The 15,816-nt window shown below is 54.3% G+C and overlaps 1 protein-coding gene across 1 annotated transcript in view; it reads right to left on the bottom strand.

Annotated features, from left to right (window-relative positions):
- LOC144943625 (S-adenosylhomocysteine hydrolase-like protein 1) overlaps positions 1–15,538 on the bottom strand; it is a 28,665-nt gene extending 13,127 nt beyond the window's left edge. Inside the window, exons 1-8 of the mRNA XM_078871256.1 lie at positions 15,384–15,538; positions 13,634–13,745; positions 12,556–12,693; positions 11,969–12,069; positions 10,965–11,067; positions 1,829–1,923; positions 1,396–1,502; positions 146–262 (exon numbers count right to left, since the gene is read on the bottom strand). Of these exons, the coding sequence (XP_078727382.1) occupies positions 146–262; positions 1,396–1,502; positions 1,829–1,923; positions 10,965–11,067; positions 11,969–12,069; positions 12,556–12,693; positions 13,634–13,745; positions 15,384–15,500 (890 nt within the window). The 5' untranslated portion in view covers positions 15,501–15,538. The remainder of the gene's footprint in view (positions 1–145; positions 263–1,395; positions 1,503–1,828; positions 1,924–10,964; positions 11,068–11,968; positions 12,070–12,555; positions 12,694–13,633; positions 13,746–15,383) is intronic.
- Between the last annotated feature and the right edge of the window lie 278 nt (positions 15,539–15,816).

The following is a 15,816-nucleotide window of genomic DNA, read 5'->3' as shown; positions in this document are numbered from 1 at the left end:
CTTGACACCCTGGACACCCTTGCAAACGAGCCGTTCCATCTCAAGGGATATTTTCCAGGTTAGAGATATATATATACAAATACATAGAACACACAACACGCGTTAACATTTATCAGTGTGAGTTGCGCACAGAGGCCCTACGCACCCATCAAGAATGGACTCCCGGCAGCTGTACAGGTTATCAAACTTCTGCTTGGTGACTGAATCATTAACATTGACAGCTGGCACGCACAGCTTGCCGGCCTTGGACAGCTGGTAGAGCCTGCACACAAACACACGGCAACCACCAGAAGGAGCATTCAACAATCGCGTGCAATGACACGGTAGCATTCAGCCAAGTTCAAGATGGCGTTAGGGGCAACGTCGTTCTATGGAGCAGCAACATAGCCCAGTGGAAGTGCTTTCACCTGCCTGTAGCAGAGATTTGTGGTTTGAATGCGGAAGGCTACTCTGGTTAACACTTAGGATCAAGTTGTCATGGTGCACGAAGACGCTGACGCCACCACACCTCTCTGGCTACCGACGCTTTCTACTCAACGCCAAATCTCGCAGCCGCTGCACAGTAGATGCGCAGAAATCTCCAATATCTACCCAAACCATAACGCACCTGCCGTCCACTCGCAGTGGACGTTAACAATCCGGTGACGTCATGCGAATAAGAGGAGGCTGTTGTGCGCCGGCGTCAAGGTCCAAAATTGTCAAATTTGAAGAATTACACTGCAAATTACTCAATTGGGATGACACAGAGAAGACGATCATCGCTCTTGACTAGCAGAATAAAGCCCAATTACAGGTTGCTGCAGTCACCTTGTGCGGAAAAGAGACAAACTGCAATTAGGAGGGAGGGGCCTTAGGCAGAAAAAAATACTTAAAAAAACACAGAGCAATCATCGTCCCCTACCAGATACAAACTTAAAGAGGACCCTCCTGAAATTGAGTCTCGAGGCTTGGGCGAGGCTTTCCTGAATAAAACAAGCGTAGCAGTCGTGATGGTAATGATCTGTATATTTCTATTGCAGAGGCAAGTCTGCCAATAGGACGGCCACCATTGATCTTCCTCACAAAGTGGTACTCGTTTTTATCTAACATGCAGGGATGATGGAATGAGTCAACCCCCAAACAGGATTATATATTGTAACCTTCCGATTGCGAGCCACTCGTTCTACCACTGAGCCAGGCGGCTAAAACACAGCACAGTAAGGGGCACAGGTGGTGCATCGTCCAGTCATCTCAGTCATTCAACCCATGGCACCTGGGTCTGTCCCGTGAAGCCCTGCCAGCGGGCATTCGACACTTAACGTGGCCTGAAAGTGCAAATAGCCTGGCACAAGCGCCGTGTTCACATCACCGCCACTTAGTGGCGAATGGCGGTTGTTGTTGTTGTGCATGAAGCACCTGTGCACGCCCGTGACACTCTCCTCCACGATGCCCCGCACGGTGCGGAACATTGACGGGTACTGCTTGTACATCCAGTGGGTGAGGTCCCCGCCGTCATCCAGGATCTGTCGGCACAGGCGTCGCCATCTCACCGTCACCGCGCGGTAAAATACGCAAAAAAACATCGCTGTCACACCCAACCAGTTGGCAAGTTCCTGCTCAAATGAGCATTTGAAGGTGGAACTCATCTCCTGTCCCTCAGCCAGCGGTGAAAATTTCACATTTCTATTGCAGAGGCAAGTCTGCCCATAGGACAGCCACCATTGATCTTCCTTACAAAGTGTTACTCGTTTTGATCGACCATGGAGGGATCTTTGTCTTTATTTTGTCTTTCTGTGTGGGGTGTGTGTGTGCGGCATGTGTCGTGGTGTGGGTGTGGTGTGTTGGAGACCATGTTCGGTTGCCAGCCCTCGACGTTAATGCAGCGGTCGATACACCACCAGAAGTCATCCTCCGCCTCTCCCTTCCAAGCAAACACCGAGAAGCCTGCGAGAGAAGAACATGCCGAGTCACTCTGGTACCCAACTCTGTTCCCCCACTCCCTTCCTTTTAAAATAAGAAGTTGCCATGCCAATGCCATTAAGGCTGTCTTTGTGTTGTATAAAATAAACATTTGTAGATTCTCATGGTACAATATTCCAAAAAGTTTGTGTTTTGTTCATAAACACGTCAGGACAACTGATATTAATCAACCTAAAACAAACCTCGTCTGATATTTCTATACTTTTTTATGGGGAGTGACTTTGTACAAGCTACTCTTTTACCAAGTGTTTTTGTATCAAATAATAATAATACAAATAAACGTGTTTACACAAGCCGCACCCTTCGCTGTGGCTGTAAAGTTCCCTTGACGTCATTCAAAATGAAAACGCCACAGCAGAAATCATCATCGCCTAATGGCAGGGTAATGCCCACATGGTGCAAGGTGATTCGGGCAAAGAGCGAACATGCACACAAAAGAAGCATGGAGAGATGCACGCACACAAAAAAGGAACACGTGGATTAGAGAAACGTACACGGGTTAATGAGATCATTAAAAACTGTGAAGCAAAATGGGCTCCGGCAGGACAAGCTAGTCGCGGGGTGACGGTCGATAAAATAACAACGAAATCGGTTAGTGTGCAGGTGCTGGATGGACTGTTGCATCGTGGGAGGTGGCGGCGGCTTGCAGAGGCCTTCATCCAGCAGTGGATTGACCATGGCTGATGATGATGAAAGGGAACAGTATAAGATTACACCCAAGTTCACAGTAGCCACTGGCGAGCAGGCCATCTGGCTTTTGCTAGCAGAGTGATGATGATGGAGCCCGTGGGGGTGAGGACAGAGGAATCGATTAATGTTGTAGCAGGGATGAAATTCTCCCAATTTGTATTACTGTTATTCTTACATGTGAAGTATTGGAAAATGACGGCAGGAAACTCCTTGACGGGAACACACTTCTTTTATTAAATCTTGACTTGTAACAATACAACGCGTGGCCTCTCTTCTTCACAATGCGCTTCTCTTGACTCTGGATTCTGTGCTGCCGGCTCTCTGTGCCTCGTGTAGACTCCGCGCCTCGGCTACACTCCTCTCTCGCCTCGTGTAGACTCTGCGCCTCTGCTACACTCTCCACTCGCCTCGTGTAGACTTTGCATCTCTCTCTCTGGCTACACCGTATGCATACTCGGCTCGTGTAGACCTTCCTCTCTCGCTGGCTACACCGTATGCATACTCGGCTCGTGTAGACCGTTCTCTCTCGCTGGCTACACACTATACATTACTCAGCTCGTGTAGACCGTTCTCTCTCGCTGGCTACACACTATACATTACTCAGCTCGTGTAGACCGTTCTCTCTCGCTGGCTACACACTATACATTACTCAGCTCGTGTAGACCGTTCTCTCTCGCTGGCTACACACTATACATTACTCAGCTCGTGTAGACCGTTCTCTCTCGCTGGCTACACACTTATACCTTACTCTCCTCTACTCTCCATTACTCTCCTCTCCGGGCTCTATCTCTGCACCTTCGTCTTCATTCTTAGATGGTTCCACTTCCCCCCTGCTCCTCTGTGCATCACCTTATATACCCCTTCTTCCCGGGAGACGGAGCGGATGCGGACCTCAACGTCGGCACCGCTCCTCAGTTACCCAATCCCCACGCGCTATCCCTACGATCCGGTTCCGCTCAGCGCGTGTTTCCACTCCCCGACCAATCACACCGCGCTGCTACCCGATCACTCCCTCTGGGCGCGTCACCGGCACACAGCCAATCAGCAGCACTACCCCCACCCGCGCACTGACGCCTGCTCCTCCCCGTCAGCGCGCGTCACCACACACACACCCGTACATACGCGCTGGCACACGACATATACACCCAGCGCGTATCACCACTACATCACCCCCTCCCACATAGCTCGCAGCCGGCCCGGCTGCTAACAACAACCAACCGCGACGATAAAACGACAACCAACAAAAAAAAACCCCGTAACTCCCCGAGTGTGCCCCGTAACATAACACAACAACAACAACAACAAGAATAACTATGTACAGATTGACAATGAACCCGAAAAGTCGACAATAACACGATACGAGCAAATTCGAAACGAACGTGCCCCACGTCCCTGCGACTACACGCAGTGACGAGGCGCTCCAACTGCCCCGACTCCTCACGAGGCAGGTCATGCAAAGTAGCACGACCTGGCGCGAGTCCGTCTGGCTGGTCCATCGTATGGGGCGGGACACTGACGACCGTCCGGCGGTTCCGGCTGCTCCAGACGGCGCGGAACGGGCCTGAAAGGGCCGGCCCCGCCGCGGAGATCCGGCCGCCGGTGATCGGCAGCTGTCAGTTCCGAGACACCTGGGAGCAGATCAGGCGAAAATACGTGTGGATCAGGCAGAGACATTTCCCCCTCTGGGTCGCCGGTCACGTCACACGCCCGGCCATCACGACACAAGGGGAGGCCATATGGAGGCGAGAACGGTTTCAGTCGGGAGGGGTGAACGTACCACCGGCGCTTTCCCCACTTTATCTGAACGCACTGGGGCCGTGCAACGCGCACGACCTCCACGGGTCCCCTCCACGGTCTCAACAATTTAGGCGACGTAGCCAAGGGTGCCTGAGGGCAATGCAGCCAGGCCCTGTCACCTGGTTTCCATTCGTGCATGGACACCTTCCGTGCCCGCAACCGTTCATTAGCAATTTGGCGAGCCCGCGAATTAAGCCGCGCGGCCTCCCTCGCCTCTGTCAGCTTGTGAATATTAAACTTAATATGTTCTGCCAAATTAGAATTAGTTCGTGGAGCGGACAGGCCAAGTTGCGTTTCTATTGGCGGGTCAGCTTCCCGACCGTACATCAAATAGAATGGGGAAAACCCCGTAGCTGCATGGGGGGCCATTCTATACGCGGCAAGGACTCCCGGGACCTGCAGGTCCCAATCTACATGTGCCTCGCACACCTGCTGGCACAGCATGGAAGTCAAGGTTTTGTGGAGTCTCTCCACCATCCCGTCAGTCTGCGGGTGGTACGGGGAGGTACGCACCTTCTTGGTACCCAACAGATCGCACACCTCTTGCAACAATTTACTCGAAAATTTTTTACCTTGGTCGGTCAGCAGGCGTTCGGGAGCCCCCTTGTCCAGGACATAGCCCTGGACGAAGGCATCCGTCACAGCCGCTGCCGACTGGTTAGCGAGAGGCCACGCCATAGGCCATCGGGTAAAGTATTCGACCCCCACTAACAAATATTTATTCCCTCTCGGCGTGACTGGGAAGGGCCCCAAAATATCGAGTGCAACGAGCTCGTTGGTACGCGAGACCTGAATAGATTGCAGCGGTGGATTAGCTGCCACGGCCGGTGGTTTACGCCTGGCGCACTCAACGCACCCCTTCAGAATATGCACCACATCACTTCCCATTCCCGGCCAGTAATAGTCACGCTGAAGCAGGGCAAGCGTCTTGTTAACTCCCAAGTGCAAGAGGCGTTCGTGTGCCGCCAAGACAACCCTCCCCCTCACAGCGGAAGGCACCACGAGTGCGTTCCGCCGGGACAAACTGTCCCATTTCAATAACACGCCCCGCTCAAGTACATAGGAGCCGGTACGCTCCTGGTCCCCCTCGGGACCCCCAACCTTGCGGCGCAATGCTAGCAGCGAGCTGTCCGCCATCTGGAGGCGGCCCCATTCGCTGAGCGACAGCGAGAGCAGCGAGTCCCGACCCTGAGAGGCAGTGGAATCATCCCCGATCGGTGCGCCCGCTGTCGCAGCCAGTGCCCCCATCTCCCCCGCAAGCGTCGGTTTACAGCGCGCCGAACCCGACAAACACGCGCATTCATCACAAGGCAACAACCGCGACAAGCAATCGGCATTCGTGTGTCGCAACCCCTTACGGTACGTAGTCGTAAACTGATAGTCCTGGAGGACTTCCAACCAACGCGACAACTGGCCCGAGGGCTGGGCGACCCTCAATGAATACTGTAGCGCCGCGTGGTCCGTTCTGACTGTAAAGTGACGACCATAAAGATATGGCCTAAACTGCTGCACAAAAAAAACAATGGCAAGCAGCTCGCGACGGGTGACACAGTAGCGCTGCTCCGCCGGAGACAACACCCTACTACCGTAGGCGACAACTCTTTCGACACCCCCAACGACTTGGGATAGCACCCCCCCAATGCCCGTGTTGCTAGCATCCGTGTCCAGCAAAAAGGGACTGGCAAAATCGGGATAACACAAGGGTGGGGCACCCACCAAGGCGTCCCGGAGGGAGCGAAACGCGGCCTCCTCCTCCGGTCCCCATTTGAACTTCACTCCCTTCGCCGTTAGAGCGTGCAAGGGTTTTGCAATAGTGGCGAAGTGCTCAACGAACCGCCGATAATAAGAAGCAAACCCGATGAAACTACGCACGTCGGAAACGGACGTAGGTGTCGGCCACGAACCGACACAATCCGTCTTCGCGGGATCGGTGGAGATCCCCGAAGAATCGACAATGTGACCCAAGTATCTAACGGACCTACGAAGGAGGTGACATTTGGCCGGTTTAAATTTCAACTTAGCCGATCGCATTCGCAAGAACACCCCTCTCAATCGCCGGAGGTGTTCCTCAAACGTTTTACTGAAAACAATGACATCGTCCATATAAATCAAGCATGTATCCCACTGCAAGCCCGACAAAACCAGCTCCATAAGTCGCTGAAACGTCGCTGGAGAGGAGTGAAGTCCCATGGGTAACCGGTTAAACTGGAACAGCCCCCCTGGAGTCCGAAATGCTGTCTTAGGTTTCGACTCTTCGTCGAGCGGCAACTGCCAAAACCCCGATAACAAATCAAGAGTCGAAAAATATCGCGCACCAGACAATGCATCGAGGGACTCATCCATCCTGGGGAGCGGATACGCGTCAGCCACAGAGATCTTATTCAGGCGACGGAAATCAACGCAGAATCGCAGGGACCCGTCCTGCTTCTTAACCAGCACAATAGGCGCTCCCCACGGGCTAGAGGAGGGCGAAATAATATCGGCTTCTAGCATATCGTTAACAGCCGACTGAACATGTTCCTTCTCCACGGGACTCAGTCGGAAGGGATTTAGCCTGACCGGCGCCGCATCGCCCGTTTCAATGTGATGGTGCAACAAATCCGTGCACCCAATGTCATACTTATGTTTACTGAATACATCAGAGAATTCAATGAGCAACTCGCGCAGCGCACCCAACTGCGCCGCCGACAAATCGTCCGAGGCGGCACATAACGAATGGACCCACTCAAGGTCTTCCCTTGGCTCAACGTTCCGCGCGGGGCTCGAGCCCACCTGCGCAACCAACCCATCATCCCCAGGGACCTGCGCCGCGTGAGCCAGCACGGTGCCCTGCGGAATGACAGCTGGTCGCGACCCCGCGTTCAAAACCATCACAAACGGATCCCTGTCAGCCCGCACCAAAGTGTGAGCCACCGATAAATCAAGACCCCCGACAGCCTTGTTAGAAGGACCCAAAAGCATACTCTGTCCCGAAGCCTCCCTCACCCATGGTTTCCGCAACCGGAGGGGAATCAACATCTGTGAACCCGGGGGCACTTGCACTGTCTGCGTCGCCACCGCTTGTATCGTAGCGCACGCCGTCCGAATGTCAGTAGGGCCCGTCAAAAATGAAATCCGGCGACCCGATGGCAGTTCAATGCATCGTTGATCGATAAGAATTTTAATGGGCATTTTAGCCAAAAAGTCAGTGCCCAAAAGACACGGAACTGCCAAAGAAGACGAAACGAAAACGGGTCCCGACAATTTGATATCTCCAATGCAAATGGACGCCCTAACCTGACCGATAATGCCCAACGATCCCCCATTAGCGGCGTAAAATGGCACATCCACTGGAAGCAGCGGACGACATTGGACCGGAAGAATATTATAAATGAGGTCCGATATAATAGTTGCCGATGCCCCCGTGTCCACTAACACCCTAATCTCAACCCCATCAATAGATCCCGTAACAACGGACGAACCCGCCGAAGCAGCCACAATTCTATGCCCCAATTCCGCCCATTCAATGTCTCCCTGGTCCCGGCCGAACCCCCCTCGCCGAACCGAATCCCCGAACCTTAACCGGCCCTCCTCCGCCGCAACGCGGCGTCCCATGTGTGCCGAATAAACAGGCCGAGCGTGTGAGGTGCCGCGACTTGCCGGGGATTGTAGAGATGACTTGGGCTCTCGGTCGTCGTCCAGCCGAGCTCCCATGGCGCGCTGCCGCGGAGCGCGGCACCCGGACGCCACGTGGCCCCGGAGGCCGCAGTTATAGCACGTGACGAGGGTCGGAGTAGATCTTGGTTGCTCCGACTTTCGGCCCGATCGCAGAGGCGACCGGGCCCCCGGCCTCCAGTCCCCTGGTCGTCCCGTGGCGAACGCCTCCTCTCGTGGGCTGACGACTTGGGGTTCGGTGACCACCAAACCCGGGGCTGCGACGACAGCAGCGTTGCAACCAACGCCTTGCTTCCGTTGCAGGGCCTCGTGCGCTTGAATACTCGTGGCGACTCTCAAAGAAGAAATATCAATCTCGTCAGCTGTGTTGATAGGGACCCCCAGGTCCTGCGCCAACTTGAGCAGCTGCTCCAAAACCATCGCGTCTTGGCCCTCCTCGTCCATCCGAGGGAACGCAGCATCAGCAAGAGCCAGCAACGCCGTGCGATAGGCCAGCGCGGTCTCCGTGGCCGCTTTCCGTCTTGCGTAGAACTGATGGCGGCACGTAGAGGGAGGCCCGTAGACCCTGGCCAACAAACCCAGCGCATCCTTCAGCGTGGAGCGGTCCGACTTCCGTGCAGCCCTGAAGGCCGCGAGCGCATCGTCGTCCAGCATGGCGGGCAATGCCCGCAGCGCCGTAGCATCGGACCACGCTGACATCTCTTGATGCGCCAAAAACCTTCGCTGAAATTGGCCCCAGTCTCCGCCTTCCGCCTTGAAGGCTGACAACGTGGGCAGGCGCTGCTGAAAAATGAAGTCATCCGCCTCGTGGTTCCTCTCCGCCTGTCCGTCGGTGTCTAAGATGGCGGCTCCAGCAGCAGACGTAAGATGGCGGACCCCCTCGCGCGCTGATGACGTCGATGCGCGCGCTTGGGAACCCACCACCACGTGGCGCTCGCCGTTCCCGCCAAAAGTAGGCCCAGGCGCAATGGCGGGAATCCCCCATTCGTTTTGGCGGGAATCTGCGGGGCGACCTTGTAAAATGTCCCCCACCGTCCCCGCTCCTCCCGACGAGCTGATCTCCGCCAAGATGGACGCGGCGGCGAGCAGCAGCTCCGCCAGTCGGGAGTGCGCCTCACGAAGCCCGGCGTCTGTCCCCGGTCGCTCGGCCGGCGCCGTCGACGGACCCTGCAGCGTGAGCAAGTCCTCTTCCTCACCCCCCGCCACCAGCGGCCCCGAGTCGTCCAGGTCTTCCTCGCGGTCAATCCCGTGGGTCCTACGGGTCTTCCTCGTCTCCATACTTGGAAGCCCGTTTCACTTCTGACGCCAGATGAAGTATTGGAAAATGACGGCAGGAAACTCCTTGACGGGAACACACTTCTTTTATTAAATCTTGACTTGTAACAATACAACGCGTGGCCTCTCTTCTTCACAATGCGCTTCTCTTGACTCTGGATTCTGTGCTGCCGGCTCTCTGTGCCTCGTGTAGACTCCGCGCCTCGGCTACACTCCTCTCTCGCCTCGTGTAGACTCTGCGCCTCTGCTACACTCTCCACTCGCCTCGTGTAGACTTTGCATCTCTCTCTCTGGCTACACCGTATGCATACTCGGCTCGTGTAGACCTTCCTCTCTCGCTGGCTACACCGTATGCATACTCGGCTCGTGTAGACCGTTCTCTCTCGCTGGCTACACACTATACATTACTCAGCTCGTGTAGACCGTTCTCTCTCGCTGGCTACACACTATACATTACTCAGCTCGTGTAGACCGTTCTCTCTCGCTGGCTACACACTATACATTACTCAGCTCGTGTAGACCGTTCTCTCTCGCTGGCTACACACTATACATTACTCAGCTCGTGTAGACCGATCTCTCTCGCTGGCTACACACTTATACCTTACTCTCCTCTACTCTCCATTACTCTCCTCTCCGGGCTCTATCTCTGCACCTTCGTCTTCATTCTTAGATGGTTCCACTTCCCCCCTGCTCCTCTGTGCATCACCTTATATACCCCTTCTTCCCGGGAGACGGAGCGGATGCGGACCTCAACGTCGGCACCGCTCCTCAGTTACCCAATCCCCACGCGCTATCCCTACGATCCGGTTCCGCTCAGCGCGTGTTTCCACTCCCCGACCAATCACACCGCGCTGCTACCCGATCACTCCCTCTGGGCGCGTCACCGGCACACAGCCAATCAGCAGCACTACCCCCACCCGCGCACTGACGCCTGCTCCTCCCCGTCAGCGCGCGTCACCACACACACACCCGTACATACGCGCTGGCACACGACATATACACCCAGCGCGTATCACCACTACACATGTATTCACCCAGAAACGCCCGAGTGTCAAAACTTTCTTTGAGGAGTGTCCCGCGACATTTATCACCAGTCAAGTAATTGTGCGGCTAATTTTTCAGCATTAGTATATTTTTATTTTATCTACGGGAGGAACCAGAGAACCCGGAGGAAACTGATGCAGAACAGAAATGCATGCAAGCTGGGAGCGGAATCCAGGCACTTTTTGCTGTGAGGCATGAGTGTCAGACACTGCCACCCTGTGTCGTGGTACCACGGTAGCATTGAGATGTTAACTACCTCGCCTGGCAAACAGGAGGCCATGGGTTCGATGTGAACCCTGATGCTTGTATATTTGGTCGCGTGTATTTTCTCTGGGTCCTCCGGTTTTTCCCTCCATATGTAGAAACGTGCGTTTAGAGTATTTGGCTGCTATAAATTCCCACAAAGCCACTTCGTTGAGCTATCATTTGTGATATCCAGGTCACTTCTGAAAAAGAGCTATATGTGGGCCTTACCTGGTAAAATATAAATAGTTTAACAGTCTAGTTGAGTAGTATGGGAGAGTGGGATTTGCTCGCATTCCCACCAGACTCGGCGAGTGCAGCCGCCACTTCATCGTGGGTGGAGAAGATGTTGCAGGCTGCCCAGCGACACTGCGCCCCGAGGGCACACAGAGTCTCTATCAGCACCTGCACATACACACGACACACGGTGTTAGTGTCTCACACGACACGCCATTCGCATCGCACATGACACGGCATTAGCATCACAAACCAAACTCTTTTAAGTACAAAAGTAAAGGTGCGGCCCTTAATTGCTTGCTCACGCCATTGATGAAGGAACTTGCGGTACTCTTCCACGTTGATCGGATGTATTGAAAGTGGGCACACCCATACTAAACGCAAACTGCTAGGTGGACAGAGGTGGTGGTGAGGTAATCAACTTATCCCCCATTGCTTCAACTGCCAGGGCCAGGCAGAGCCGTCCGATGGCAGAAGGTCGTGTCAGACGGAGCCGTCCGGTGAGTCATGGCGACCGCCACGGGCCCCGCGTTTCGACGTCACGGTATCAGATGTAATACTTCCAATTTAGTTTGAAAGGGTCGAGGGGCCCACACCTGCCTATGGACCGCCCTGCGGCCAGGAGATTTAAATCGAGCCAACTACTCTGGATTGCAAGTCCAGTGTCCTGACCGTTGCACTGCGGTGTTAGCTCCCGAGCGACCTAACTGACCATGGCAAACGTCCCCACTAGAGTAATCAGTGAATCTATAAAGCACTATTTTTTATATGAATGAACTCATTAAAATCAGTAACCAAATGCTCTTTTTGTAGGGGAGGGGTTTCATTCTAGAGCAGGACATTTGATGAAAGGTTTGGTTTTCAATTTTGGTTCGTGCAATTACTGGTTTACTCCGTTTTGCCATTTTTTTGGTTCGACCCCCTGCTGCTGCTAACTGTTCCACACCACTGTGGCAGCGTCCCTCAGAATCGGAATATACCACAAAACCAAAGACTCGACCACGGCCAACCTGAGGCCCACGGATGCCGTGTAGTTCACGTGAACTTGACGGCGAGGGTGTGGGCTCACCGCCGCCTGCGCCGTGATGTGTGTGCAGCCCACCACCTTGGCTCCAGCCAGGGGCTTGTCCCCCTGGGCCCGCTTCCTCAGCGCCATCAGAGCCGGCATCTCTGCAATGGTGCATTCATTCATTTTCATTGGGTGACAGGATGGCGGCAGCACCATGGTAAAACTTGCAGCAAGCAGCAAGAGGCGCTAACCATTCCGCCACTGACTCGGCCGCCTTTATGCATGGAATTTGTATGTCCTCTTTTTATTCTGCATGGGGTTTTCCTCCAGGTTTCTCCCATAGCTAAAAAGCATCTACACAATGTAACTGGTATTTGCCAAAACAGCCAAATGTTTAAAAATTACCTCCAAATTACTCAATTAGAATTACACACGGCAAATCATCGCCCCTCCCCCCTCCCCTACTGGCAGATACATACTCACTTGCTGATCAGGATCCGAGTTTACCTTGTGCCCACCGGGGCAGCTGCCATTGTGGGGGTGCCCTTTATTGCGTGCAAAGCGCTGAAACGTCCCGGCACGAAGGAGGGCGGCTCTATCAAGCACAAATCACCGTTGTCACTCTCGCTACGATTATCATTCCCTACCTTGCTCGGCAATCTCGATCTCTCTGCGGCCGAACTCGGCTTGCTTGATGTTCTTCACACAGAAGTCTGAGCTGCTCTTGGAGTTCGACTGTCGCTTCTCCCTCGGGGAAACCTCATCCTCGCTCTCCGAGAAAGACGCTGCAAATACAGGAACCAGCAATGAATCAGTCAACGCAGATGTTTCATCATTAATATTATCATGGCTTCACCTGACACACGTCATAGATTTTTGGGTTAGGCCACGTAATGATCTGGGCAATTTTTTTTTATCACGAAACACTCCACCACCAAACACAGCCAAACAAATTAAATTGTCACGTGTAGAAGCGTTTAATATTCCAAATATTGTTTCAATTCACTAAGTTAAAGACCAATTATCACAGCCATATTTTGCAGTGTGATACGCGACGTTTACTTCAAACTGCACCAAGCAACCTCAGAAGTCAGAATAACCGTGTTAATGACCTTGGGTTCTTAGACAGGCATTATGACATCATGGTCAATATCTGGCTTGAATCCGATTGGTTGTTCCTGTGATGCCATGACACCTATTTAGGAAGCCGGGCCCGGTTGCAGTAAACCGTGGTCACCGTTGGCGGCACAGGTTCGCTGATCGAACTCTGCAGGCCATCCTGGTTAATACTGCGAGTGGGTGTATTCACCTTTTCCTGTTCCGAGACGTCTGTAAGTTGCAGGGTGGGTCCCTTTTACCACTGAATCTCGGAATGCTGTTGTTTTTAAAGGAATTGTACTCGTCGCAGAGAACTGTAGTGACACGACTGCACTCTATGATAGCTAGCGCCAAACTGAGCCACACGCACTCCCACATGGCCTTGTGAGAGCCTCGATACCGATAAAATAATAAAAAACAATTCTTCCAATTTTATTACGATTCCGGAATCTGAAGAAAAACTGAAGACGGGCACGTATATCATCGTAAAATCGTAAAATACTACGTGCCGCTGTTTGCTCCACTCGCAGTGAACTGAACGCTTGTGGTCGGCATCATTAAACACAAAACTCCCCGTCCATTCATTCGCTGCCGTACGACTCGTGTGTCTCGCTGTGCGGAAGTCACCGGAGCTGTAGCTGTCCGCCGAAGACTGCGAGATGGAGCGTGAGTACGCGGCCACTCCCGTCTTCATGGGCCGCTTGCTCACCTCCTGCAGTTGGTCCGCGAACTGGATCTTCTAAAAACAGAAATGACGGAGGGCAAGAGGGGCCACATCGCACGGGCACGCGTAAGCAGTGATGCAGGGACGCAGCTCATCCTGACGTGGTGTGACGACGACGAGGTGTGTGCGAGTTACCTCAGAGCACAAGGGCAGAGGGGGTGGCAGAAAAATGCACAAGCGCCACTTGCGGACTGCACGCCACAATTTTTATATTTTACCAGGTAAGGCTCACCAAGCTATATCGCTCTTTATTAGAAGCGACCTGACCGCAAATAATAGCTCAACGAAGTGGCGTATTACGTGCCAATTTATAGCAACCAAGTACTCTAAACGCATGTTTCTAAATGTGGGGGGGGAAACCCGGAGGACCCAGAGAAAAATCCACACGACTACGGGGAGAACTCCAAATATACAGCGTCGGGATCGAATCCACGACCTTCTGTATATCAGGCGAGGTCGTTAAAATCTCGCTACCGTGGTTTGCTGCTTGTGAGCTGCTAAACACGTTGGCCGGGTGGTTCACGTATCAAATCACAACAATCAATGCAGAATAATCCCCTTGTTACGCAATCCCTCACTACACAAAGACCCCCCCCACCCCCCCGTAATAGCCTTAACATACTTTTTAGGACAAGTGCTGTTAGCGAGCACCTATGAAGGCCGGCACGACACACTAGGGGGTGGCCAGCACCACGTCCGGCCGCCTTTGTATCCCCAGTTGGCAATGTTTTACACACCGCATCAGATACTAATTTGGGGCTGAGTCGACTTAGGGGAGGCCCAGGAGCGGTTCTGATAATTGTCACCGATGTTGGCCGTGAGCGGGAATCGAACTCGGGTGGCCAGGTAAACACAGCTAACCGCTGCACCACCGCTCCCCACACACCAAAGACAAAGATCCCCCGTGTAGCCTTAACAGACTGTTGGGGCAAGTGCTGTTAGCGAGCACCTATGAAGACCGGCACGGCACACGAGGGGGTGGGTGTCCAGCACCACGCCCGGCCGCCTTTGTCTCCCCGAGTGACGTTGTTTACACACCGCACCGGGTTCTCGTTTGAGGCCGAGTCGACCTAGGAGGAGGCCCAAGATCGGACCAAATAAACGTCACCGTGAGCGGAAATCGAACTCTGCCCCGCCAGGTTCGTGGAGTGCAACTCGCGAACCACTGCGCCACCACGAGTCGCTCAGCCACACGGAGACCACCACCACCACGGGGGGCAGACGTCTCGCTACGTCTCCCCTGCGAGGCCTAGGAGCCTGCCCAGCCTCACTGACCACAAAGATCCCCCCCCCCCGTGTAGCCTTCACAGACTGTAGGGGGCAAGTGCTGTTAGCGAGCACCTATGAAGACAGGCACGGTTACACGAGGGGGGTGGGTGGTCAACACCACGCCCGACCGCCTTTGTCTCCCACAGTGGCGATGTTTACACACCGCACCGGTTACTCATTTGAGGTTGAGTCAACCTAGGGGAGGCCCGGGACCGGTTCAGATAATCGTCACTGGTGGTGTTGACCGTGAGCGGAAATCGAACCCGGGTCGCAGCGTAGCGCTAACCGCTGCGCCACCGCTCCCCTCATTGACCACGGCCACTTCGCGTCTCGCCTGCCCCGCACATCTCCCTCACCCCGCGCCGCCTTCTCTCCCGCCGCTACCTTGGGCCGCGCTTTGGCCTGAGCGGCTGCCCGCGCCGCCGCCGCCGCCGCTGCTGCTGCCGGCGTCGTCCCCTCCGCCTCCTCCTCTCCCCGCTGCTGCTGCTCCTCGTCCGCCATCTTGAGCAGGGATGAGGCCGACGACGACGACGACCTTTGACCCCTTCACCCCCCCCCAAAGGTCACCGCACCCCCAACCCCCCCTCCCCCTCCCGCCTGCTGCAACAGACTGCTGGGGCAAGTGCTGATAGCGAGTAGCGCCCGTGAGGTTCAAGCTACAAAGACAAAGATCCCCCAAATAGCCTGCAATGGACTGTTTGGGCAAGTGCTGTTAGCCAGCACCGATGAAGGCCGGAAGGGTACACGAAGGGGTGGTGGGTGGCCAGCACCACGCACGAAGTCAGACAAACGCCACCTAGTGAAAGACCCAACTCAG

Source organism: Lampetra fluviatilis, chromosome 32 (assembly GCF_964198595.1).
Source record: "Lampetra fluviatilis chromosome 32, kcLamFluv1.1, whole genome shotgun sequence".
Taxonomy (NCBI): Eukaryota; Metazoa; Chordata; class Hyperoartia; order Petromyzontiformes; family Petromyzontidae; genus Lampetra; species Lampetra fluviatilis.
The sequence above is the reverse complement of the archived record's forward strand: the minus strand, read 5'-3'. Positions and strand labels throughout refer to the sequence as shown.